The 24,632-nt window shown below is 38.7% G+C and overlaps 1 protein-coding gene across 2 annotated transcripts; it reads right to left on the bottom strand.

Annotated features, from left to right (window-relative positions):
* Positions 1-1,409: 1,409 nt before the first annotated feature.
* Positions 1,410-23,558, bottom strand: LOC138720167 (tyrosine-protein kinase TXK-like). 2 transcript variants are annotated; one of them, XM_069856083.1, is made up of 15 exons: positions 23,459-23,558; positions 16,901-16,958; positions 16,561-16,663; positions 15,543-15,748; positions 14,176-14,241; positions 13,408-13,462; positions 12,523-12,602; positions 11,489-11,616; positions 9,654-9,719; positions 8,877-9,048; positions 7,921-8,137; positions 7,069-7,133; positions 4,431-4,549; positions 3,818-3,975; positions 1,410-2,497 (listed from the first exon to the last, which is right to left on the bottom strand). In XM_069856083.1, the coding sequence occupies exons 1-15, from the start codon at positions 23,472-23,474 to the stop codon at positions 2,432-2,434; spliced, it is 1,575 nt and encodes a 524-aa protein (XP_069712184.1). In that variant the 5' UTR covers positions 23,475-23,558; the 3' UTR covers positions 1,410-2,431. The 2 variants fall into 2 exon arrangements, with proteins under 2 accessions (XP_069712184.1, XP_069712185.1); XM_069856084.1 differs by having other exon boundaries at positions 3,928-3,975.
* Positions 23,559-24,632: the final 1,074 nt, after the last annotated feature.

The raw sequence follows: 24,632 nt of genomic DNA, 5'->3' as shown, positions 1-24,632 counted from the left end.
CTAGACATTCACCATATGAGGGTGATGTAGTGTCTCTTTCTAAACTTTGCTGCTCTTACAGATCTATCTTCCATCACAAAAAAGTTTTCAAAAGAAATAATCAACAGATGTCCATTTGCCCAGATAGGCCTCTTCATGCTCAGTGACATGGGTGGCATTCATGTGTTCATCCAAATACTTTCATTTTTACCTGTTTGATATATGGTTAGAGCTTGAGCTAAGCTCAGAGACAATGTGAGGATTAAGGAGGTGCCTACTTAGTCTTTATGGGTGTAGCTCTTCTGGTAAGTAAATATACTGTAGATATCTAACCTTTGTCCCATAGACCTTTCTTGTTGCTGATTAAGTACTGGTTTCACTGAATGACTGAGCATATTCCAGTGCTTTTTCATTTATGTACTGTCACCCTGATAACAGCAGCTGTTGAATTTATCTGCATCAGAGTGCTAATAACAATCTGTCCGTAATTTTCCCAAAGCAGCCTTCAGAAAGATTATATTGAGAAGCTGAAGGCTTGGTAGACAAGCGTTATTGGTTCTGTGTATTAGACAAACCTGTTTCAAGGGTGGATGCATATTCACCATGGGATAAGATGATGAAACGAGCATGAGCAGGGTGCTCTGAGTACATAAAGCTACCAGAGCTTTTTATTGCACAGTAATGTAGTGTATTACATATTAACTTACAGTAATAAATGTGGCAAAACCAGTTTTAGAAGAGCTATTAAAAAAGATGCTTCATACATTATTCAAAGTCCCATGTACTTATGTATTGCAGAGACAGTTTGAATTTCACCTTTGTAGCACATCATCTGCTGAAAAGCCTTGTACTTCTATGGCCTGGACATAAAGCTGTGGTGACCCCTATGTGTGTTACTGTGTTGTATAGAACTGTATTTAGTCATAGGTCTGATAAGGAACTGAATGCTCATAAATGAGTCAGTTGTAAAAGTAAATAGTAACGTCATAGTTCGTGGCAATTCTTGTAGCAGATTATATGAAATTATAAGGGTTATCATGCTTCACTTGAAGCATAAATGCCCTAAAAGTGTGTTTGAAGGTAGTCCCAAATGTTCAAACAATAGGACTGGGGCTTCCTTTCCTAAGGGATGATAACTATCAAAATACTACTGCAGTAAAGGTGAGTGATTAATACCAGAATGAATGTGACCCAAAGACACCATCATCTTCTAGAAATTCAAAACTTGGGATAATTGATAGATTTCATTTTATTGTTGCAGTTTTTTTAAATTTGGCAAGGAAAAATTAAGTTGTGTAGCACTCAATCACTCTTCAGCTAGTGGCTTTGAAGTATTTTGTGCACTGTGCTATAAAATGAAATATGATGTATTTATAAATTCACAATGCAATCACAGATTTTAAAAAAACAATTTATTTTTGATGGTCTGACTCTATTAAACAATAATTAACTTCATCTGCCTTTTTGTTCTAGAATATATTTGTAGCAAGCAAAATTAAGATTTAAAATTAGAAGTGAATAATAACATAATAAGTAGGGTTACAGACATTATACATTTCAGGTATTGTAGGATCCATCTGAGCTAGACTAATTCAAAGCACTATGTTTTACTGTCAGCTTTAACTTATCCACTAACCATGCTGGGCACTTGCAAGGTGGGGGGCTAAGGCAAGGATGGGCATTTTAGTAGGCAGCAGCAGGTGAGGAATAGGAGGCTATACTGGAAGATCCAGGAAAAGGTTTGGTTAAGATAATCCTCACTCTCCTTTTACACAGAATTGGTAAAGAAGGCACCTTGACCTGTGATGCTGGTTTAAAATGCTTCAGGGGTGCTCAGACTTTCTAGCTGCTCAGATGTGCCTTGGGAGCTGCTAAGCAATGACTGCTCCCTTTATCCACCTATGGGGACACGCATGGGTACTGCTCTGGTAGTTAGCTTGCTGCTTCTTCTCAAACATTGCTTCATTTCTTCAGTGCTGGATGCTTTGCAGCAAAAGGGCTTGCCTTTAAACATGACCTAACTAGAGCTTCATCAGAGGTTCTTCAATCATTTTTGCTGCTACCAACCAGTATGCCCCAGTGCATGAGTCATATTAAGAACCAAATAATATTTTAATAATATTGTTTTGGGAATTAGTGCAGCTCTGACAAAAAGAATAAATTAAAAGGCCTATAAGGTGAGTAAGTTTTGTTGCTTCTTTCCAGACAGGTTTCTCTCCTTAATCATGAAAACAAAGTCTTGAGAGTCCTGAATCAGCCTCCTGAGGCATTCTTCTCAAATAATTAAAGATTATACCAAGCCTGAATAGCTGCTTCAAATACGTAGGATGCTGGTACCCTGCAGTTTAAATGGAGACTGTTGTAAAAGGGTGAGGTTTTTGGTATCAACTACGTTATTGACAAGTTTAATGCTAAACTTTCAGTAAATACATTCATGTAGAATCTTCAGTTATCATATGTGTGTTATACTTGTGAGGGTCTCTATTAATTCTGCAAAAGTAGGACGTCCTCCAGGTTTCTGAAAAGAAAAGCAGGGGATACATTTGTATGTGCAGATTGATAATTACAGCATCATAGTTCAGAAGATGGTTACAGGTATGTATGAGCTACCTCTTAAAAATTACATTTTATTTGATTAGTACAGAAGGAAAAAGAACAGTTTATCATTCAAGGGAATAAAATAATTTGTTTTTCATGATACCATCAGCATGAGCACAGCCACTTTTCTAGGCATTTCTAAAATTTCTATGTATTTATTTCAATTCTGGACCAGAATTCCTGTATGATTTCTCCCCTGCAATAGGTGACTGGAAAGCACTATCTCTCAGGAAAACATGATACTCAGGAATTTTTCCTGAGCTGCTGAAAAAGGAACTTCTCCACTGTGCCATTTGATGTACTGCAGCTCAGATTAGAACAAACTCCTGGCTGATGGCAGGCAGGAGAAGAGAGAGCTTCTTACCCATTCTCTCTGTATGCTGGCATCCCAATGGATGCTTGCAGTAAGCAAGCAAGCTATATGCTGTTTAGATTTCAGTTCCTTGAGCCTGTTTTACTCTGGGTATAAAAATTCCAAGTAGAGTTAAAAAATGGGGAGAGAAAAAAAAAAAGAGAGGGAGAGATAGCATAAAGGAAACAATTGTAGCAACAAGGTTCCCCAGCTATTCTCAGTGTATACCTGCCTATTTACATGAAAGCATTGCACACAAAGCTCTTCTAAAAGTAGTTTTTATTTAAAGATTCACTTCCTGAGACACTACAGAAGGAGGGACCTTAAGGGATTTCTCAGATGGAGAAGTTAGTGAAATCAATGATTTGATATCAAGACAGAAAGAAGTAGTTGCTGGAGAAACGGAGAAGCACTAAATCAGAGTGGAGACAGTGAAAGGAGAACAGCCTAGAAACAGTAGTGATGTAACGACATACCCTGAAAAACAGGATTTAAAATCTGTGTTTAGTGGGCACTCCCCGTTTGAATATGAATGTTTCAGTTTATCATTCAGAGCAGAGTTCGAGAAAGCTATGCCTGATGGAGGTGTGAAAAAGGTATTATATGTGATGCAGTGAGACAATAATGGCATATTCAAAGCCAGGGTTGATGGAGATCTATTGTATGGATGAAGTATGTGCCTTATATTTATTGGAAATAACAGTCAAAAGAAACAGAGGCTTGTAAACTCAGATGTGATTTGTAAAAAGCATAGTGAGAAATGCTGAGGATGCCATAGGTGTGAAATAAGGATTTAATGCCCCAGTTTATTGAAGATTGCCTTTATATCTACATTACAAATGAATAATAACATAAAGTAATATCACAAGGAAAGAAAGGGCAACAAACCTCATGCCAGCAGCTGTACATGACTTTATACACAGTATGTGATGCCAGATGTGGTCGATAAAGTCGATTACCATGAGAAATCTCACGGACGACTTCAGAATTTGACTTACTTTCAAAAGGCATTTTGCCTTCTGTGAAAACTTCCCACATCAGTACACCTAGAATCAAATGAAAATATTTAGGACAAAAGAAAAACCTCAAACCCAAAAGCTATTTAGTGGCTTTAAAAGCACAAAAACCACTCTTGGTTTTTTGTACCTTGTGTGAAAATATGGTCAGTCTGAGCTGAATGAAGAGAGACTAACAAAATCATTTTGAACTGATACAGTTCTGCTCTCTTTTAAGTCAGCTAAGACAGTGGTCCACAAAACCGAAATGAATATGCATTTGGCTAACAGGGACATACCAAGAATGGACCTTTCATTCAAAATCAAGTTTTTAGGCACAGGACCTTTCTGTTTAGTAACATACTTGTCCAATATAGGCAAGATTTGGCAAATGGGAAGCACTAGATCTTAAGACAGGTAACATCAACATAAAGTTAGGCTCTCCTGAATTACATCACCAGTTTTAGGGAAGCATGGTATGTCGCATATTCACCTAATCAACTCACCAAAAGACCAGACATCTGATTTGCTGCTATATTTTTTGAAATGAAAGACTTCAGGAGCTGACCATTTGACTGGAAACTTGGCACCTGAAGAGCTGATATATTCGTCATCAGTGACATACCTAAAGAATAATAGGAAACAACACGTATTTTAATGACAGCTAAAGGGCAGGGAGTTCTGATGACATTTCCACAGGTGGGTTCTAATTCCATTAAAATACTGTTAGAAACAAATAAATGGTATCACTAATTTAGTGTAAAATGCACACAGATACCCACACTGGAAGCTATGCACTTAAGGAGATTTCTGTTTAAATTAATGGTATTAATTGTTCCTGAGAAGTACATTGGAATAAAATATTTTAATACCACCCATAAGACTGACTGACAGAACAGTTGCCTTGTTATCTTCTGAGTCTATAGTGATAGAAAAGATCCTTATGCTGTGGGCAGGAAAACCAGCAGCAATAAATAATTATTATCTTTTAAAATGAAACCACCTTTTCAACCACTTGTTGTACACAAATGGTACCTGCTGTTAGAGGGCTGCACTTCAAGACTGCCCAACTTCATGGGTGTGATTTCTGGCACATTGTTGCAGAAGCAGCGTAGAAAGAAATGTTAATCACCAGTAAGGCAAGAGCTCTTGCAGGTGCACTGGAAAAGTAATTTTCTTTGCCCAATTATGTCCCTGATGCAGGTATTTATAGGGAAGCATTTTAAAAGGCTCTTAGACTGATGCCTACCTACATAGAAGCTCTGTGCACATTTTCCCAGTATTAATGTTCCTGAGTGGATGACACTTATGGGCGAGACAACATTTATCATAAAATCATAGAATCACTAGGTTGGAAAAGACTTCGTAGATCATTGAGTCCAACTTTTCCGATCTGCCACTAAACCATTTCCCTGAGCACTTGGTCTACCCATCATTTAAATACCTCCAAGGATGGGGACACAACCACCTCCCTGGGTGGCCTCTGCCAGTGCCCGATGACCCTTTCTGTGAAAAATTTGTTCCTGGTATCTAGACTGAACCTCCCCTGGCACAGCTTGAGGCCATTCCCTCTTGTCCTGTCCCCTCTCACTTGGAGAAGAGTCCAGCTCCCTCCTCTCTACAACCTCTTTTCAGGTAGTTGTAGAGAGCACTAAGGTCTCCCCTCAGCCTCCTATTCTCAAGGCTAAACAACCCCAGTTCCCTCAGCCGCCCCTCTAAGACTTGTTCTCCAGTTCCTTCACCAGCTTTTTTTCTCTTCTCTGGACACTGTCCAGAGCCTCAACATCCTTGTAGAGAATTGAATGTAGTATTTGAGGTGCAGTGCTCTCATAAAAGGCATAACACAAAGGCACCTTTTAAAGCACCTTTAAAAGGTTACTTTAAGAGAAATTAACTTTTTGCCTCCCTTTCTTATATTGGTGCAGCACAGAAAGAGGAGAAGTTATTGGTTAAGGAACATATGAAAAAGCAGTACAAAATAACCAGTAGTGAGAGTTTTATGAGCTCCGAATAATAAGATCATCACCTGTCCTAGAGCCACACCACTGTTCACTTTTCGGCAGCAGTGAACCATTCAGGTCCTCCATTGTCTGACTTGATCCTGCCAGTCCCTTGGTCTCTTACCCCGTTTTCTGGGATATTTGGATGAGTCCAGACTCCCAATACCGACCTTACCCTTTTGGGGAAAAATGCAACCAGTGGGTACCGACATGGTATAGGACAGCCTTTTGAAAAACAAGTATTTAGTTATGTGCTGTTGTAACCCTTAGGTTAGAAATAGGAGGCAAAACCTCAGGGAAAGGTAAGCAGCATAGCTATGCAGATCGAATGACTCACGACTGCAAGGTGAATGTCACTACCACCTCCTGTTCAGAGCCACCCACTGCCTTTCAAGCTCATCTGCCTCCAAATTGAACTAGGTAAGTCTACTAATCCAACAGAAAAAGCAGCCAGTAAAACACAAGGTGGAGAACTTTGTGATGGGCTTGAAATGGGAAAGAAGGAAGGAATGAGACAACCCCTTTGGGCAGCAGCCAGTCATTCGGTCAGCTCAGCTATAAAATATAGCACATCCTCTGGGGGAATTCGGTGAGAGCAGAGCAATCTTTCTCTGTCCTGTCAGAGCCCATTTTAGTGTCTTTCTTCATGTTTGGCTGGTCCTCTCATTAAGCAGAAAAACAGCTTCCCTCCTAGACCCATGCATGTCACACTTCCTGCCTGCCCTATCTGTCCTCCCTGCCTCCAGTCTGATCTACTCAGCTGCTGCCTCCTCTAAAGGTCAACACCAGCACCTGATCCGTTTCTAGGGACTTTCTGTCCTCCCTGCAGCTCAGAGAAGTTGGGGAACTTGTTTCTTCAAGCTTCTGGCAGCCCTGTCCACTCTGGGTGCGTCTCTGGCCATGAACTACTTCTCAAGCTTACCAGTTTACCTGTAAACAGTTTACCACCCACCAGTAGCAAGAGGAGGACACAACATCAAGTTCATGGTACAACAGTTAAACGACGTTATAATTTCCATCAGTTCAAAAATTGACTGCAGTGGGATTCCCCAAATCAGTGAAGCAAGCAGCGAGGTTAACTCAAGGTCATGCTGCAGCTGACAGAGAATGGGTACTCGCTAAAGCCGTGCTGATGGCATCGTACCTTGTCATGCCGAAGTCAGATACTTTAACAATGTCCTCAGCGTTGACTAAACAGTTTCTTGCAGCCTGGGGAAAATGAGAGAAACATATCTGAAATCTGTGCTGAAGAATTTTAAGAAAAATACAACAGCTGATTGGTTTTGTTTCAGCTTATATTGTTTAGATTCTAAAAGGTGACGAGTGTCTTCCTCATCACTTCCTCATAAGTGAATTTTTGGCTCTGAGTATGTATAGCATATATCAACTTAGATGCTTGTAGTGTGAGTTGCAATATTTACACATATTCCTGCATGGTGAAAGAAATTTTAAGCTGTAGAGTCTAGTTATCCCAGCAGATATTTTCCTGAACACAGCATTAGGACACTCAATGTGATTTTTTTGAAAAGGTTTTGTGACTTTTTCATTACAAAAATCAGGAACTCCCTGTAAATGTTCAAGATTTTGCATTTCTTCAGGCAACTAGGGAGGAGAGCATAAAGATTTCTTCTCTGCATCCAGATATGAACATTGAGCAAAAAGCAGAAAGTGAGGAAGCAAACTCCTCTCCTGGGTATGAGGGGTATGTCAGAAAAGTCATCCAGATATCCCAGCAAGAAGGTAAGGCGGAAGACAGCAGAAAAAATGTAGATAGAAAAAGATTTTGTTTAAAAAAAAAAATCCTCATTTTTGCTGACCTTTTCTATTGCTGTCGTTTTAGTTGTGTTGAGATCACCATGTGATACTTTTGTAGTGAAAAAGTCACAAAACCTTTTTAAAAAATCACATTGGATGTCTTCCAGGATACATGAAATGCAGCAGCATACTCTACACTGCCAACATTTACCAAGAACTTCAGAAAACCTACTGTACTTACTAAATCACGATGTATAAAGCAATTTCTTTCCAGGTATTCCATCCCTTCGCACACATCCTGACACATGCCCAGCAGCACGTCTCTACTGAGTTTCCCTCGCCTTTGCCGAAGGTAATTGAGCAGGCAGCCGTTTTCCATGAACTCACTCACAACATAGAGAGGCTTGTGGTGTGTGCACACTCCATAAAGCTGGACCAGCTTCGGGTGGGAAAGTTTCCTGTTTAAAATCGCGTTTTAGACAGGCTAGCATTTGTCCTTGATGGGTAACTAGACTTTTGATTCTCATGAAAAATACTTTCGGTACTTGATAAAAAGTATTCAATACAACTGGCCTCAGAGTTGTCCCGCTGTCTAACACATTTCTGCCTACAATTTGCTCGAAAAGGTGCACTCTTTCATTGTGCATTTGTTCATTGAACAATGAATTGTTCATTGGTTGTATAAATGCAGTGAATGCAAAGCTTGATTTGAATGATGTGAAATGGAAAGGTCTAGTTATGCCTGGCTTTCAGGCGAGGGCATGACCCTGAAAGGGTTCTTCTCTTTTGGGCTGTGCCAAGACCCAGACTGGATACTTGCCTAATTTAGAAAATTAGCAGAAGTGGTAATATAGTTTCTCAAAAGCTTTAGTTAGGTATGAGCTCTGCAAGTGGTCCTCGATGCACTGAATTATGTATGAAAGAATAGTTCTAAAACCACATTTATTTACCAGCACCTTTACTCCCCACTGAGCTCCATGGCACAAAGCAGTGCATGCCCTAAAGAAAGAGTGTGACAATAAGTGCAGTGAGTATCTCTCATCAGTCTGATTCAGACCTTCATATCAACCTTTCTGTCCTGCACATCCACCATTCCCATCAAACTGGTTTGTCTGTTTGTTTTAAATGTAATTAGGTTATATTTATTTCTTGGTCATCTCAATTTCAACTGTTAGATACAATAGCTTTTGTACTTACATCATCACCTTGGCCTCCTCGATGAAATCATCTTCAGACATTGCACCTTCATTGATTGTTTTGATGGCAACCTTGATCTTTGCTTTCCATTTACCCAGCTGAACGACTCCAAACTGCCCACGTCCAAGCTCTTTCATGAAAGTCAGTTCAGATGGGTTTAGTTCCCACTCCTCTATAAAAGCAACCCAATATGTTACAACAGTCAACTTGTCTTTTCTGAAGTGTGCTCTTTGCTATTTGCCATTAATGCATGCAGCAAAACATCACAATTGATACACAATTTTAGAGGTTCCTATCATCGGCCAGATTATATGAACTTCCTGATCTATACACACAAAACTAGCATTTATTGCTTGTTGTCTAATACTGTAGAAGATTTAATTCTTATTTCTAAAACTTAGAGAACTGACAAGGAACATGTTCCCTGTAAATAATATTAATTTAGACTTCCTAAGCTTTTTAATAAATCATACAGCCTTTGAAAAGCTATTAGATGCATCTTAGGCCTGGTTAGGAAAGTCCAGATAGCTCTGAAATGCACTGGTGGTTGTAACAGAAAAACAACAGTCAGTGAACAGAAGGACTCCAGTCAGGTATCTCATTTGGTATTGATGCCTTAGGAAGAAATAAGTGTCTGTTTCTACTGAATATACAGCTGAATTCATGTGTTTCTTATTACTTATTACAGCTCAATCATTATCTGGGTGAATGTAATCTAAATTCTTGTGTAAGCATATACCTAAATCTCCACCAAAAAAAAAAGAATAAAAAAATTACCATAACTAAATCCTGCTGTTGCTGTTGAAGAACATCCAACTGGATGTCGGAGACGAGTAATAAGACCTGTCAGGGACAAAGCAACAATATTCTGTGACCAATTACTCCATTTTAAAGTACACTATGTCCTACCTCCTCTCAAACAAAAACATTTGGAATCTAATGTACATTTCTTATTTTTTGAAGTTACTTCTGCTTACAGCTTGTTCAGATGAAACACTACAGTGAGAAGAAATAGAGGAAGAATATTCAATAGGCTTCTGACTACAGAAGTATCTATACTTTCATAAAATCACATCTGATACTCTTGCTTGTTTGTATGATTTTAGTGATCTTAAATAAACGAGTACTACAATACTATTATTGCCCACCTAAGCAGTCTCTTCCTGCATAATTTCTCAGGATTGTTTCCCATTGCACAAAATATTTTTGTGTCTGTCTTTTATTTTCTTTGAATTCATCAGCCAAGAGTACCAGTGAGTACATCCCTCACCAAGGGCCCTCTGTATTCATTCATTCCTCTCACTGTTACTTTCAGGACTTCTTCTACAGTGTGCCCAGGTGTCCAAGAAGGCAAATAGCATCCCAGCGTGTATCAGAAATAGCGTGGCCAGCAAGACCAGTGAACTGATTCTCCCCCTGTACTCAGCACTTGTTAGGCCACACCTGAAATACTGTGTTCAGTTTTGGCCCCTCATTAACAAGACACTGAGGTGCTGGTGCATGTGCAAAGAAGGACAATGAAGCTGGTGAAGGGTCTGGAGACCAGGACTTCTGCAGAGCGACTGAGGGAACTGAGGTTGTTGAGTCTGGAGAAAAGGAGGCTGAGGGGAGATCTTGCTTCTCTCTGCAGCTACCTGAAAGGAGGTTGTAGTGAGGTGGGTGTCAGTCTCTTCACACAAGTAAAATATGATAGGACAAGAGTTGCATCAGGGATGTTTAGGTTGGATATTAGGAAAAATTTCTTCACCAGAAGAGTTATCAAGCACTGGAAGAGGCTGCCCAGGGAAGTGGTTGAGTTACCACTTTAAAAGACAGGTAGACGTGACAACCAGGGACATTAGTAGTGGATTTAGCAGTGTTAGGTTAAGGGTTGGACTCAATGAGCTTAAAGTTATTTTCCAGTCTAAGCAATTCTATGATACTATGACTCGTGTTCCCTACAGTCCTCCTCCCTCCAGCAAAAGGCTCTGTCTGTTCCCATGCCTTCTTTCCTCACTGGTGCAAGGAATTTCTGTGTGTTTTCCTATTTCCACTCATTCAGGGTCAAAACATTTTATATTGTATCAAAATGATGGGCAGAACCAAGATGAAAGACATTTTTTAATGCTAAAAATTATAAAAGGTTGCAATCAGCCAGCAATTAGAGGTAGCTAATTCTGCCTTTAGTTGTTTGTGGGACTTTTTTTTGCCAAAATCAGTAGAACGCTGCCTACTGAAGCACAGCACTTCTCCTGCTTTTCTTAGGTTGCATGCATGCGTCCAGTTCCTTGTGGTAGACAAGAAAGGAATTACGATCAAATTTCTTACAAGTCACATTCAGTCAAATGTGGACCAAGAGAATACAGAGCAGGTAAATATATTAGTCTTCTGGGTTTGTAAAATTTATTTAATATATGTAAATAAGTTGGGTGGTTTCTCTTCCCCCATGGTATATGCACACTACAGCTGACTTTGCCAGAAAGGTTCATGGCATATCTGAATTCATTAGCAGAAGAAAAACATGTCTCTTTTTGTAAGGGAAATATTAGAGCAAGAGTGATTTCGAATCTCTGAAAGTCTCTGAGGAGCCTCAAATCATCAGTTGCAAAACCCTGTCAGCTTTCATGCATTACCTGCAGCATTGTGTTGATGATACTCAATCAGTTCAGGAACAGATGAAAAGAGATATTTTTCCGCTACATAATATTGTCCCAAGTGGTTTTTCTTGATTTGATAATGTCGAATATCTCCACTATGACTTCTGAAATCAACAAAGGATTAATATTTTTATTAAAAATAATTTATACTATAAATCTGATGAAATTTCACTTTGAAAGAAAGCACAGAAAAATCTGAAAACTTAAGGTTGCTGAAGGCTGGTGCCCTACCACAAATGTGAGCTGGCATGCTCAGCACAGGAGGTGACAGTGAGGGCTCTCCCCAGATTTCCGAGGAAAGGTGGGAGAGAGGAGGAATGTAGTGGTAGCAGCAGTGCCTTTTCCTTGCTCCTCTCATCTCTGAATTGATCTAAGGGGAAGATAAGATAAGCAGATGCCACTGATGAAGGAGGTTGTAGGAGGGCTGAGGGAGTAGGGTGTAAGGCAGCTCAGGAATGGCTAAGTCAGTGCTGTAGGTGATTGCTACTGACATGAAGGAAAAGCAAGTCCTGTGGCGGTCCTGTGGCAAAAGAAGTAAGACTGCACAGTGAGAAAAACAGAAGTTTGGGGACAGCACAGTATGGGGTGAATTTATAATACGCAGAGTCTGTGGAGAAGGGGAGCTGTTCAGTCAAGCGGCTGAAGGCTGTGCCAGTGAGGTGTGGCAGCCATGGCTCTTCATGTACATAGAGCAAGTAGGTGCAAATGTAAGGTCTTATTGCCTACGCTACATGGGTGATGTGCATGTCTTTCACAGAGGATTATTTGAGTGAGTATTCCAGTGAACGCAGTTAATCTCGTCTTGGCAGGACATTTGCACTCTGACTCCCAGATTCATTGCCCACTATCAACATTTCTGCACTTGGGGTGATGAACTCTGCTTTAACAGCATCTCAGTGGTTCCCAGTTCCTGTGCACTGCATGTCCGACCTCCACCCTTATCCTGAAAGTTTGGGGGAAGCTCTCCCATCACCTCTTGATTCAAATCCTAACTATTCAGTGCAACTCACCCTTTTGCCCGTGAATACATGGACAGCGTAAGAAGTCCTTGTTGGCTTGAATCTCTGACAACAAATGCACCTTCTTTGGACTGAAAAAAAATCCAAGTAGAGTTATTTTATCCTTTTGAGTAATCCTCCCTTGAGATAGGACTCACAGCTGATTGCCAAATTCTGTGGAATACCTTGGACTACTTGGAAGAGGGGTAAGGAAGTGGAGAACAGGAACTGATAGCCAGGTAGATAGCAGAGCAAAATTAACCAAGTGAAAAAACTAAATGCTGGGCAATTTTTTGGAGTTATATCATTTAGGTGAATTACACTCTTTGGTGTGAAGCAGTGAAAATGCTTTGATTTATTAAAACTATCAAATTGTACAAATCACTAGAATAAAATACTGCAAAACAGTCCTAAGATGTTCTTCTGTGATGTGTCTTGCCCGAGCCTTGTGTTAGTCCCTGAGCAAAGACCTAATGAGTTTAACTGGGTTAGGCACTTTGGTAACTTATAGGAGGTAGAATGCAATGTGGATTGTTTGTTCTATGCATAAGGAAGACATAGGGGTTTTGTTAAGCTCTGCTAACCTCATTTACTTACTAATATATGGATTTTGGGCTTCAATGTTTCATATAAAAGATAAGCACAGTAAACCATATGTGATTTAATTTATGTAGTATGGAAAATCTACATAGAATTTTCTGGGACTGCAACTTAAAACTCTGTGAAGCTTGGATAGTCTGCAGTGTACGTTTATCTTAGAAAGCCTTTTTATTTTAAAGTACTCTCTCTCTCTTACTACATACCAAACAGATTTGGATTTGACTGTGGTAATATTCTTGATGCCTCTGCTGATAGATCTTTCTAGATATCATTAGTTCTTTGTAAAAGCTGAGTTACCTTCTGGAGCAAGAGAAGTTCTGCCTGGCTTCTGTTTATGTTTTTGCAGTACCACCTGCAACAAGGACATAAGCTATCCTTTAATTTCAGCCAGCAAAAATTAGCGTTTTCTCTGTTTCACACAAGTAATCTATCTTAATAGTTGTACTATTACCAGTCCAAAAACCTGCATAAAACTATTGTATAACATAAACATCTCCTAATTTGGAATTACATTAATACACCACTGTAAATATGACAACTCTTTCCCCCATTCACTGTGATTAAATATGAGCTTAAACAAAAGAAAACCCAGGGAAGGATTATGCCAAACTGTGATGAAATTTACAGTCCCATTCATTGCATAAAGCCTCTCTTTTCTAGAATTTTGCAGAATTTTACTTTTCCCCTTAGTAAATTAGGTTGAAGTAATTGGAATTTACTTCAGTCAATTAATTACATGTTCACAGCAGGAAGAGATCAGAGTATAAAGATATTATGTAGAGAGACTACAGAGATAGGGAACATCTGGATTCTGACATTCTGATTTATGCAAATGAATGTTGTTTCAAGTACTCAGTATTTCTAACTTCATGTTCCGTTCTGAGCAAATGGTTCCAAATCAAAGTGGGTACCTCATTGTGAGAGTAGTATTTTCTAACAATAAAATGAGCTTTCAATAAACACCTGTTTGTGTCTAATAAAGACTGAAGAATCAAGCACTAAAATGTATCATCCTAATCCATTTTTAGAAAAGAAAGCACAATTATCATTTTGAAGGGTACTTACTCATATGTTTCCAAATTACTGTTCTTGTTCTCAGTAACATAGTTGCTGGGAATTAGACCTTCATTCCTGAAATGACATATTGAGGGTAGTTTAGATTGGATATTGGGAAAAATTTCTTCACCAAAAGGGTTGTCAAATATTGGAACAGGCTGCCCAGGTAAATGTTTGAGCCACCACCCCTGGAGGTATTTAAAAGATGTGTAGATGTGGTGCTTAGGAACATGGCTTAGTGATAGACTTCACAGTAATAAGTTAAGGACTGGACTTGATGATCTTAAAAGTCTTTTTCAAGCTGAATGATTTTGTGATTCTGTCGTATGATGGTGTAAAATATTAATAGGATTAAGATATGTATGTTCCTTTTATTGAATTATAAACATTACTTATACTATTGGCTATGTCTCAAATTGGGATGAATCTCAAAGTGGGAATTGAAGTTTGAGTCCTTTCCTTCCAGGAACCATCTTTCTGCCCCACAAATGTGGATGGCTACTGAAATGAATCTCAACAGGGACAGGATATTTATAGAATGCTAAGAGCAGCAAATTAATGAAAATATTCAATGATGAGAAAATTTAGAAAAAGAATAGCATTTCTTCTGAATCAGAAGCCAGTCTCTTAATTTCTAACTTTGTAACTATATAAAGCTTTTTTTTGTTTAACTCTAAGTGTTTAAAGTGTGAAGTGAGTGCTTGCATGTATATACAAAATAATAATCCAGTGGACTTTCACTAAAGATACAAGTTGAGAAAAAGTATTTAGAAGTATTTAATGGAGAAATCTGAATGAAAACAAGACAGTTATATACACCTTATAACCATTTCCAGCATGACAGTACGGGATACGCTGGAGAAAATGCAAAGGAGAAAGGAGGATGACATGAAACAAACAAAAGTGGAAAGGATCCTAGTTGAAATTAACTAGCATTCTAAAACATCCAGGAATTTTGGGTCAGAGATTTTGTTTCAGGCTATGTCTTAATAATCTCTGGGGTCTTTTTGAAGTGCTTACACATATGCACTGCATTGTAAAGCACCTGAAGTATGGAAAGCTGGATTTGCACATGGCTCAGAGCCCAGTGATTCACATGGTCCTCAAACGCCCTTATGTTGCTCAAGAAATTACTTAGTCTAGGACTTAAATCTGAATTCCCAAAAGATTCTAGGTTCCTCGTGCATTTCTGGGGTGCCAAGCACAGATGAAAGTCTGCCCAGTCAATGTGCGTGTCTCATACATAGCAGAACACTTTCCAAACTGCCCCTAAGTTATTGCTCATGTCTCAGTCTACCTGCCTGCTTTTGCAGGAGTTGTTTTAGGTTGTTTTTTTTCCTCTGTAGGGAGATTGAAATAGATGCCCACTCTCTTACCCAAGTTGGTCTCTTGCCTTCCACCAGTGGGGATCATACTGTTCAAGGATAATATATTCTTCTGACTTCTTGAGTGGTAAATCCGAGGGTCCTCTAGCAAAAAAGTCATAGAGTGCAATAACTCTGGGTTTTTTTGTGTAGTCTTCCAAGGCCTCAGCAGGTAAAGGAGGTAACGGCTTGTTTTTTACCTGCAGTTGCCTCTTACGCTAGTGAAAAAAAAAGTATTTTTCATAATTAGTCTTTTCTCCCTACTATTTCTGAATTCCCCTGCTATTATACTGTCTCACTAACTAAAAGTAACTCATCATGGTAATTACTTCCCATTGTAAAGAGCCATCATCTTATCACTTATAAAACAGTGAGACTCACATTTGACTAGTTTGGTGTAGAAGCCAAAATGACGATGGAAAATACAGCAAATAATAAGCAAGCCATCTGCTTACTTGAAGTGACTTCTACATAGTGTGAATGCTATGACAACTCCTTAGCTGGTGTAAAAGCAGAGCAGCATTGAAACAGTGGAGTTACAATGTCTGGAAATTTGGTCATTTATCTAGAGAATTAGCATGGAGGGCACTGCAGACTTTCTTAACAACTGCAAGAATGTAATAATTTTCTTTTGCACCAAGTTAGGTTCTATCTTTAGGTTCTATCATTTGATTATGTTTTGAAAGCTCAGATTATTCAACTTAGATCGAGTAAACCCGAGGTGGATGTTTCACATGCCAGCTGAGCAAGGTGAGCTTTCATTTGCCCAACAGGGCAGTCCCACCCTTTCCATCTGCAGCACCCAAACCCAGAAGTGGGAGTAGGAACCACCTTGTCCATGACAGAACACTTCAGAAACCTCACTGTGACCCTGTATTTACATCAGTGTGAATCTTCAGATACCTTTATAATTTTTATGCAGCACCTTACATGCTCAAGAGCTAATTACTCCTCTGCTTGTTCTAGTACTGAGCCACCATATGGCACATCACCATGATTCTCTCTTTTCACCTGCCAAAACATTGCTTACCTTGTACTTCCAAGTAGAGGCATAGGAAACATCTGGTTGTGACGTTGAGTACTGCGTTACCAGGTCAGTATCAGGGTCCAGGTTCATTTTTGTTCTCATGGCTCTGATTTGAAAAACATGAAGTGTTTGTGTGAATATGTAACTATAAATATTCACATTAAAAATATTCATTCATGGATATAGATGCCTTCCTTCGTGTTAGGGATATGCCGGATAGAGCTTCCTTAGACTCCTGTATAATTAGCAGTTCTACTGAAAATAAAGGGAATTTTTAAGAAGTCATTTATGTGTAGATATTTTTATCATCCTAATTGCTGAAAAGCTTAAACATTCCACATACCTTTTTTGCACTGTGAAGCAGCAGCAGCAGCAGCAGCAAACAGACTGGATTGTGTGATCTGTGAACAAGAACATTTCCTATATTTGTAGTGTTCCTGATTGTTTACAAAACTTACAGATTTAAGAACTACCATATGAGCTTAGCCCTATTATTAGCTCTGTCTTGCTGTGAGATATCTAGCAAATCATTAAAGCTGAATTTTCAACAATCAAATACAGCAAATCTTTCCTGCTACCCATCTACTTTCTCCCACTGCGTCCCCTACGATGTTAAATCAGAAAAAAACATTAAGACCTTGTCAGCCTGATCAGTACCAGTTGGAGTGATCACACCACCCCACACAAGCTCAAACCAGTGTAATAAAAGGGATGAGAACATATCAGGGACAAGAGGTGGAGAACTGTCCCCTTCAGCCATGACATAATTTTTAGATCATTTAAGCCAAACACAAAACCACACTGCACAACAAGCTTTTTCTTACTGTGAGCATCATTAAAGGAGATACGTTACATTCAATTCTTTGAATACTGATTTATATAATATATGCATTAGCCTAGGTTTAAATGCTACCAAAGATGTGCTTTACATTTATGCGCCAAGCGGTTGATAATCCTGAGAAAAAATAAGTTGAACACTTCATCACATACATAATACATTTACAGAGAAATCCATCTAGTATATCTTGTATGAGCAGCAGAGCGGATATGGTATTAAATAGGTCAGAAGGCGTTCAGAAGACCTGAGCAAGGTAAATAAATGGTTGACATCCGCTCTGATCTACTTCTACTGAGGCTGAGACCTAATTTCCCTACCTTGTGTTCCCACGGCAGTTTAGGTGAAACTGTGGCATCTATGGTCCTATCCCCTTTCCCTCTGCACTGCTGCTCATCTCATCTCCAACAGAGTGAGACTGGATGCTAAACCAGTGGGGAACTGCTCTCTGCTGGGTTGGTGGCCTTAGCTGTCTTGCCATCATGCATCACCAGTGGGCAAGTGGGAGGGTAGCAGCACCTGTGGGCCAGGTTCAGGCTCTTGGGCGCAATGTATGCTCTCCTAGGAAGCATGAGCCAGGTGTGCAGAGACAAGGCTCCAGTCATATTCAGCTGCACTGACAAAAACAAATTTTATAGCCCACTCAGATGAGCCCTGTGTTTTCTCTGCCACAGAGGTCATAGTACAAAAAGAGACCTCAAAAACTTATTTGATACAGAACATCCGAGGTCTCAGAATTTTGTTGGTTTACATTTCACAAAGTATGTCTTTCTCCCACAAGTGTTTTTCACTTCATTTGTTTTTCTTTTATGGCATTTTTTGCTTCTTGATCCCAATTACTTAATCCAGCCTGGAATAAACATGATGTCCCTCCTGGTATTCTGTAACACTTTTTGCTGATGCCTGTTTACCAAAGTTTCAGCCAAGTGTGCTAGAAGTATGCATCCTAGTACTCAAAACATTAAGCAACCTTGCTGCACAATGAAAATGTAACTATTTTTAATATGAATGTACCTAATTTAGCAAATCTTGCACTAATAAAAGAGGGTAGAGTGTCAAATATCAGAAAGACCAAAACTGGTTCATGTCTGGAAGAGGAAGAGATCTGTCTCTTATGTGCTTTGTTTAGCCCGTTTATCTTGAAAATCATGTGGCAATTTCTCTTAGACTGTTGCATTCTTCACAGGCAAAGAAACTATCATGTGGGAAGCTGGTGAGCCTACATTAATCAGAAGACACTATCAACTGTTTGATAAAAGTTTCCATTGACGGCTATGCAAAATGCAGTGATTACAAATACCCAAGCCAGCTGACACTGACAATTTTCTTTAAAGAAACCATGCTGAAAAGATACAGGCAATGCAATTTATTTGCTGCATAATTTTCCTGTATTTTCCATAATTTGTCTGAACACAGTCTGTAGCATTTTGTTCCTACAGGGTTGAGATTGTTAATGTTTTGGTAAGAACAAGCTTGGAATGAAAATCACTTTTAAAAAGTCATCTGGGGATTATTTCTGTTTCATTATCATTGCTTTTTTGTTCTCAAAACTCCCATAAATTCAAGAGTAGTGTTGCAGTATGAAGGAGTGAGTGTCTCTAAAGCGTATTAATTAGTGCCCTGGAAACATATTCCATGACTGTGTGGTCTTGCTGGTATTGTCATTTGAGGAAGTTATGGCAATCTCATTAGATAAAGCATTGTTTAAAATTACTTTCTACTTATCAAACATACCCAAATATTTTGGGAAGAAATTGTGTTTGTCCCTTGACCTAGATAGTGTTACATTCCCATTTCTTTTTTTTATCAATTCTGTGTTTCGTAATTGGTGAATGTTATGGGTGAAAAAATTCTTGGGTTTCTTTACTTTAGCCAGTATAATGAAGTGTAAGTTTATAAAGTATTTAGGGATATGCAAAAAAGAATATGACATTTGTATGCTAGTCTACTTCTTCTGATTAAACCATCTAGACTAATTAAACATATTATTTCTCATTAAACAAGTTGCTTTCCTTATAGAACACGTACCAGAAATATTTAGAAGCAGCACTGCGGAGTTCCAGTGTGACGTAAGAGTTATCTTCTAACAAGATGTTAAAGATTTGCCTGTTAGGGGTTCGGATTGATGTTATGGACATCTAATTCTATCTCGTTTTTCTTTCTGACCCCAGTGATTTGCATAAATTTATAGCCTAAGCTCTAGAATCCTTTTTTGCCTTCAATGAATTTCTGACTTGCTCTGTTAATAGATGCTTTTTGTATTTGACTCCTCCTTTACTGTGCTGAAAGCAATTATCAATAAATGAATGTATATGATGTTTTCTAAAACATCCCAAGCATATATTATATTAAGTATTTAGTCGTCCTGTTTACAGAACCACAGAAAAGGTATAGATTTAAACTTTAATTACAGTGCTTCCTGGAACATGTGCTTCATTTGGTGAGCAATTTTTCCAGGGTTAGATTGTCTAATTAATTAAAGATCACAAAATATGACTAAGTTCTGCAGGCAAGAAGTGAAGTCTCCAATTCAACAAAGGCCGTGGACCAGATAAACCCATGCTGAACTGAATTGCTGGGTTCTGCAACGTGTGCTTCTCATTCTCCTTTTTGGAGTATCTTAAGTGTCAAATCATGGCCTATAAATTCGGCAGATATTTATCATCCTAAAGAAGAGCATTTCCAGGCTTTTTGAAAACAAACCTGTCTTCATGTAACTGTTCACAGCAACTTCATAGCATCTGAACTACTTTTGTCCATTTATTACTCCTAGAGCACTTGTGGAAGCAACTTAGCAGAAATTAATCAAAGTATAAATTACAATGTTGCAAACTGTGAATTTCTGTTTAGAAATTTGCCAGGTCTGCTAGACACATTATCAAGAAACATAGAGAAAGGCCTTAAACTCTATGGAGCTAAGTCCTGCTTTAGTTAGATTGAATTAACTCAAGAAGTTTTGACCTGATGGATTGGAATTTCAGCATCTCAATCAAATATTTATGTATTAATCTATGCATTTTATGTCCTCTCTAGTCACTGGTAAGCTTCTTGCATAATGTTTTTTCTCCCCTTGATTAAAATAATACTTTTTGAGTTCACAACTCACTACAGAAAGGCCCAAAGCTTTTAGAAAGTCTTGGCCAACACTGCAAATAGCGAAAGCTTTGATGCGCTGAATGAATAATTTGATTAAACTGGTTTGGATCTTGACCTTCTGCTGGCAGCCAAGGAAGATGTTTAGGCTGTGGGCTGCCTACAGGTGCCAGAGCAAAGCTCGCTGCAGCACTACAGGAAACCTGCGTTTCCTGCCTGCAAGTTCTCAGAGCTACACGCACCCTCCTCTTACTTCCTTTCTCTTTTCTTCTGTTCAACAGCCATTTGACAAACTAAGAAACAACTTTTTTTTTTTTAAATCCTGCATTTTAATGTTTAAAAATGCTGTCTTTTAAAATGCAAATAAGAATTTGAAAATAGATTCTTGGAATCTACTCATTGTTTTAAATAGAACCATAGAATAGTTTGGATTAGAAGGGATCTTAAAGATCATCTAGTTCCAACCCCTCTGCAATGGGCAGGGACACCTTCCACTGGATCAAAGCCTCATCCAACCTGGTCTTGAACACTTCCAGGGATAAGGCACCCACAGCTTCCCTGGGCAACCTGTTCCAGTGCCTCACCAGCCTCACAGTAAAAAAAAATTCTTCCTAATATCTCATCTAAATCTCCCCTCTTTCAGCTTAAAACTATTACCCCTCCCTGGTAAGGAGCGCTTCCCCAGCTTTCCTGTAGGCCTCCTCTAAATACTGAAAGGCTGCTTTAAGGTTTTCCCAGAGCCTCGTCTTCTTCAGACTGAACTACCCCAACTCTCAATCATCTCCCTCTACCTGCTCATCACACTTCTTATGATGCAGCCCAGGATATTGTTGGATCAATAATTCTTCTTGGTTTTCTGTTCTACTACACCCTAATTTAAATCACTGAAATAAATCAAATTATTCTGATTTCCTTCCATTTTGGACCAAGGACCCTTTCTTAAGCAAAACACCTTGGATTTGTCAAAGGGTGTTAGACTCACACACGTATTAGCAGGCCTTGCCCCCTGGTCCCTAACTCATTGAAGACTTCACAAAGTAAAAATTCATCAGTGATGGTATCAGTGAGAGCTCTACTTCAGCAAGGAAATAACCTTTTGAATTCCATATCTTGAATAGAATAGAGACACCAATGAGATGTATCATATTATGAATGACAGACTGCTTGGACAGGACACAGGAGAGAATTATAGGCTAACAGAAAGAACCGTCCCATAATTTTTAACAGTAAAATATCTTTTGAAATCCGTTAAAATAAAGTACTTGTGGACCTATTATCATTTTTCCCAAAACTTCTAGAAAAAGTAGCAAATTCTTGCTTCTTTTAAACCCACAGGAAGGAAGGTTTCTCCAGCATCCACAGCCCCGCTAGACTTCTCAGCCCACATTTGCCTGAGTCCTATCAAAACATAAGCTACCAAAACACATTTGGCTTTGATCCTCAGGGTAAGTCAAACAAGATGAGTATTTGAGCGGTTCAGTCTAGAATCTGCCATTTTTTTCTTCTTTGATTCTGTGAAGAATTTAATTTCTTTAAGTTCTGATGCAGGCTTGCAACCTCAAGCAAAGTTCAGCTAATTCTACAGATAATTTAACACAAGAACAAAAGATGTAGCCCATTTCACTACTCCTGTCTTTTTCTTCCTGGGAATTATATTAGGAGGAAGGCATTTGTTTTAAAAACAGCGTCATATTATCTCCTTAGTGACAGATTATCAAATAGGAATCACAACAGTATCACAGAGCCATGACAGCCCATCTAATTCTTATGCCCAAAATCAGACATTTTAGTAGGCATAGTTTTGAAATAAGAAAAGATAACATGGCAAGAGAAGCATGTAGACGAAGCAGAAATACTAGGAAGCTAGTGTTGAAGCTAGCCTGACAAATACTCGACCTGAAAATCTGCAGCTGACATTTTGGTAAGGCCTAATAATAAGGATAATTTATCTGTGCACAGTGGAGTAGCTGGGATGCTAAAGGAAGAAGAAAAATATTGGTCAGCTGTTTGCTTGAGAAGATCAAAAATAGTCCCATGAAAACAGAGAAGGGAGAGTAAAAATACACAAGTCCCTTGAGATGGTCAGTTGCTGCCACTAGCTGTCCTGATAAAGGCCTCACAACACTCAGTAGCATGCTTTGGGTTGATAATATTGCCTTCACAGATGGCAAATTCATACACCTTTATATGCGCAGTCTTCTTCCCATCTTCAGTTATAACTAATTTGCAGCCCTGAGGAAGGAGTATCAAAGATACAAGCAACAAGTTAGAAATTTCTATAGTATGCATTTTATAATTTTATTGCTTCATGGTTTTCTTGACTTGAGCTTCTTTTTCTTATTCACTGTTTCTCAAAGCACTAGCAATTCTTAAAGTGTAGTCCTTGTTTCTGACTTGCATTCTTCTAGCATGTTTTGCACAATGAGGTAGGGGCAGCAAATTAACCGTGTTCAACACTACAAACTCAGACCCATCAAACCCACATCTTTACTGCAACACATTGTATGCTTCCTGATCTGGTATATCTGTCAGTTTTCAACAGTACTAAAAAATAAACAATCTAGTAGAAAGCCACGGTATAGTTTGCTTCTAGAAATACTTTAAAAGACAAGCTTTCAGCTTTTCACGTGTGCAAGCTGAGGCTTTCTGTCTTTCCAGCAAGTTAATTCTTCTATGGAAAAACAGCTCTAATTCTACCAAACCTTTTGGTCACCTCTATCCCATATGTGCCAGAATATCTCCCTATCTGTATATCAAAGTAGTTGCTTTGCTGAATCTATCACACAATGGATTCATAGTTGTACAGTAATTTTGAAAGTCAAGACAAGCAGTCTGGGCAGAAATCAGCTGTGAAGCACAAGAGAAAGCTGGTTGGTATTTTTAGGGCAATAATTAAGTACCTCATTTTCTAAGTACACAGCTACTGCACAAAAAAACCCCGCAAGACAAAAAGATGTGGCCCGGTTTACTTACAGGTAGAAAGAATCATGTCTGGTTGTTTGCTTGTACTCAAACGAAAACATAAACCTCTGCTCGTCAGTTGTGACAGTAAAACAGACTTAGCTGAGTTCTTTGCTCTGATATGAAACACGTTAAACCACGAATACTGCTTGACCCCGCCTACTCACCTTTTTTTAAAAAAAGCCCCACACTAGATAATAATCTGTTAAAAAAGGGTGAAAAAAAACTGCTTTCTTGTATCAAACACACATTTTACAGAAAAAATATTAAACTGCAATCAATAGGACTAAGGCTTTAAAAAGGGGGGGAAATATAGCAGACATAAATCACAGCATTTGGTTCTGTGCAGATGAATTTTTGATGCCAACATTTGAAAAAATTCAGTTATAAAAAAAGAGACAGATGGACAGGTCGCTCTTAAAGGATGAGTGAGCTCATCCAGAAGAAAAGATGGTGCAGTATTTCAACCTCCCGTTGCAGATACTGGGAGAGTCAGCAAGACAGCTGACTCTGAAGGTGTGCTGATCCTTTCCAAAATTAACAATCTAAGGCTACATTCAACTAAAAAAATGCTTTCACCTAAACACTAGTTGCCTTACAGTTCTTAGCATCCTAACTATTAAACTCAATGGCAGGTATGAAGAAATCATCCTGAATTCAAACCACTCACCTCAATGAGGAAACTGCTGCTAAAAGTCAACAGTTACCATGTGACTTATCATATAAATTAATACTAAATATGCAATTATTGTATAGAAACAGGCTCAAGGAACATTGGAAACTACAAATCTCCTGATTTTCCTATGGTCCATTTGTGTTTTCAGGGAAACATTCCTTATTACTGCTCATGACATAGTGTTGAAACTATTGGCAATGCCATACCTCACAAGGTCTCCACTGAGAAAAAAGTGCAAAGAAAAGGTGAGGAAAGGAAAGATGAGCTAGGTTTATCCTAGATTATCCATGTTGCTTTTTCTACTACAGACAGAAAACCCTAGATATTCCCTTTTAACAATATATGCAGTTATACAGTTGTTAGTGATTGAGTAGTGGTTTGGACTTAACATTTTGACATTCGTTTGCATAGTTGAAATAATCTTTCAAGACTTTGTCATAAAGAAAAAGGAAACAACAATTTAAATCTTTTCCGACAGCTTGTACCTTTTCAATGGAATAGCACAGAAAA

Source organism: Phaenicophaeus curvirostris, chromosome 4 (assembly GCF_032191515.1).
Source record: "Phaenicophaeus curvirostris isolate KB17595 chromosome 4, BPBGC_Pcur_1.0, whole genome shotgun sequence".
Lineage (NCBI taxonomy): Eukaryota > Metazoa > Chordata > Aves > Cuculiformes > Cuculidae > Phaenicophaeus > Phaenicophaeus curvirostris.
Note: the sequence above shows the minus strand (reverse complement) of the source record. Positions and strands in the feature narration are given on the sequence as shown.

Coding starts and splice junctions, on each gene's coding strand:
- LOC138720167 (XM_069856083.1), bottom strand. Junction 14,242..15,542: donor AAGGCAAGAGACCAACTTGG/GTAAGAGAGTGG, acceptor ATGTCATTTCAG/GAATGAAGGTCTAATTCCCA. Junction 7,134..7,920: donor GCTTTATACATCGTGATTTA/GTAAGTACAGTA, acceptor CATTTTCCCCAG/GCTGCAAGAAACTGTTTAGT.